The 3,390-nt window shown below is 32.2% G+C and overlaps 1 protein-coding gene across 1 annotated transcript in view; it reads left to right on the forward strand.

The window, feature by feature from the left end:
* The window catches only part of LOC119837265 (DNA topoisomerase 3-beta-like), a 3,947-nt gene extending 1,401 nt beyond the window's left edge, over positions 1 to 2,546 (forward strand). The window contains exon 4 of the mRNA XM_038362782.1: positions 2,300 to 2,546. Within this exon, the coding sequence (XP_038218710.1) occupies positions 2,300 to 2,546 (247 nt within the window). The remainder of the gene's footprint in view (positions 1 to 2,299) is intronic.
* The last annotated feature ends 844 nt before the right edge of the window (positions 2,547 to 3,390 follow it).

Consider the following 3,390-nt stretch of genomic DNA (forward strand, 5'->3'; position numbering starts at 1 on the left):
TTGTGCTGTGATATACACAATGAAGAATGCTTAAATCGAACATGTGAGGTATGTCGAAACAGAGTAATTACCTATGAAGAATTTAGCAATGAAGAGAAAATAAACTATTATCAGTGGTGCGCAAAAAAAGAAACCTACAATGTCAAAGGCCAAGATAAAACAAAAATTGTTACCGTAAAAACTCGATTACAAGATTACCCACGAAACGTTATAAAAAAATTGGAAGATTCTCTAAAATCATACTTTAAACATTGTACTAACATCGTTGTCCAGTACAAGAGCATTAAATCTTTGAAAGCGACAATGACTACCAAGGAGGTTATGCTACACATTGATTTTTCCGAAAATTACTCTGTCAAGTTTAATGAGGAGATACAAAGCTATCATTTCGGTGGCAGTCGATTGCAAATAACGTTTCATACTGCGGTTGCGTACTTAATCGATCCAGAAACTGGAATCATGAAGCCATACAGCGTTTGCAGTATCAGTGAATGTAATAGACATGACGCAAGTGCTATATGGGCACATCTCATACCACTATTAGGTTATGTAAGAGAAATATCACCATATATAGATACAGTACATTTCGTATCTGACAGCCCTTTAAGTCAATATGGGAATCGCTACATTTTCTTCGTTATTAGTCAACTGCAACAGGATTTTCCAGAGTTAAACTTTATAACGTGGAACTATTTAGAGGCTGGACACGGCAAAGGAGCGCCAGATGGAGTTGGTGCTGTCCTGAAGAGAACCGCAGATAAAATCGTACAATTTGGTAATGACATTGGCACAATGAAAGACTTTTGGGAGCTCATTCAAGGCAAGGTAAAGAATGTCAAACTTTTATCCGTCTCAGGACAAGATATTGAAGACAGAAAATTTCCCTCGTCAGTTCAAGGATTTCTTGGAACGATGTCTGTGCATCAAGTGCTTTGGTCATCTAACAGGCTTCGAATAACCTTCCGAAAACTAAGTTGTTTCTTGTGTGAAAACGGTGAAATATGTACACATAACTACCATCTTGGATTCATGAACTTACCTTGCCTTTATGAAAATGTTGATTCTGAACATCTACAAGATTTTTTAAACGAAAACACGACGGACGAAGTCCTTCGAGAAGTGACAAATTCTCGAACACCTACCCCAACTAATCAAATCCTAAATAGATTAACCACTGGAACACCACAAAATATGAAAAATTCATCAAATAGAGCCCCAAATAATAACAAAATTACCATACTATCTGACGTAAAAGTACATTGGACCAACACTTCTTTCATTGGCAACGAAATGAAGAAAACAGCAAATACCAATTTTCAACTTGATTTTCAAAAGTTTGTTTCTGGAAAAGTCACGGTAAAAGAACAAGGAAAAGAACAAAATAATCCCGATGATATTTCAGAAAGTGTCAATGTAAGAAAAACACTCAAAAAGGATAGAAAAATGATGACAAATTTTTTTGACCATTCAGATGATAGTAGCAGTGGAAGAAACATAAGAGAAGAAGTCAGAATTGTAAAGAAAAAATCACGCATTACCTCATTTTTTGATGATTCTGATGATGAGAATATTTTTTAATTTACTAAACCCAAAGAATTGACATTGTTAGTAATGTAGAACTGAGAAGTTTTTTTTAAGCATACTTATGGCTTTTTCATATTTTTTTTTATTTTGTTTTCGTAAGAGAGATTATTTGCCCTGTTTTAAAATTAATATTTTTATCAATAAAAAAAATGTAACAGTTTTTGAATGTTTCGACAAGAAACAAGAGCTTGCTATAACTTTAGTGATTTTGAATGAGTACGTTATAAAGCAGATATTATTAGGCAGGATAGTTATGTTTCATAATTTATATAATTACGTTACATTAAGTAATTATAATTTTATATTTAATTCAACTCGTAGCTTCTTAAGTAAGACATGACTGATTAGATAACAAAACTTGTTTGATTTGCGATAGGAGACTGAATATATATATTTTTTTGTTATGTTTTAAAAAATAAACTCTTATTGTGTAAAATTTACGTGATTTTATTTACTTCATCTAATGATATAATCCAGTATTTTTTATTTAGACTAATTTCATTACCAGCCATTTTGTTTCATTACCTTAGTCCCCAATTTCATTACCAACTCCACTGTTTTCATTACCATCAGCAGTACAGAATTTCATCAGTCAATATCTACATATATAATGCGTATAATGTTGTATAAATTACATAATTAGTTTATGTTCTTAATACCAATTCTCGTAAAAGTTAAAAATAAGGAATTGAAAACTTTCTCACATTTTTGTCAGAATTGCACTAAATCATAGAAATACCCTTATACCGTCACCAATAAAGAAAACTACAACTTCTAGAGTAATGAATAGAATTTTAACCGATGTGAATGATATAGCAGAAGAAACAGAACAGACTAACGGTGATTTAGTGATAGCTAAACCAAATAAGATAAAAATCCTCAGTGATATACTGATAACACCTGGAGCTCCGCCAAAAGAAACTAATAAAGAAAATGTACCTAATTCTGAAAGAAATTGCTAATCGTAGAGAAACCTTTAGAACGAAGAAGATCTTAAGATTTTTTTAAATATTGATTTTAATTATGTATAAGTTTATTTAGTTTCTTGTGATATTAGAGAACCTACTCAGGTCTTATTATTTAAGAAAATTTAATAAGTTCCTAGATAATTAAGCTTAAAACTATTGATCTCAAGAGAGGCTACTGGTAGCAATAAGGCCGAGTACTGAGTACTGACGGCTGAGTACTAGAGAAATGTGCCTTATTTTGATAAAAACTTTATTTTCAATACTTGCTAAAAATATTTATGATATCTGTTTATTTCATATAAGTATATATATATATATAGTAAGTTTAATAAATGATTAATGGTTATGAGTATAAAAGGTTTTTGATTACTATTTTCAATAGTTTTTTATAAATATTTAAACTTGCGTTTTCCAGCGTTTTCGTTGTAGGTTGCTAGCGTCAAAATTTCGCAACTCCTAACGGTCAAAAGCTTCGTTTACATCGGAGACTGTGTACGAGTCGATGAATATTTGAAGTCTAGCGGCATCAACATCAATTACATTAGGGACATTGTAGACATTGCATATAAATATCTGAATAATTAAAGATGATTTGTTGATGATTTAAATTTTCAATTAATTCGATGTTGTCGAAGTTCTTGAAAGCATCCTGGTACTCTGGATCTTTTTTTAATATCTTGTATGGTTTTAATTTTCTGTGATATCATGAAATCCAGGTAAGCTCTGACAAAGTAACTCCTAACTCTGCATGTATTTTGTTTAGGTCCACATACCTTAAATTATTGCCAGCATGGGCGCATCCCGGGAGGGGCAGGGGAGGGCAGCTGCCCCCCCCCCC

Source organism: Zerene cesonia, chromosome 27, assembly GCF_012273895.1.
Source record: "Zerene cesonia ecotype Mississippi chromosome 27, Zerene_cesonia_1.1, whole genome shotgun sequence".
Lineage (NCBI taxonomy): Eukaryota > Metazoa > Arthropoda > Insecta > Lepidoptera > Pieridae > Zerene > Zerene cesonia.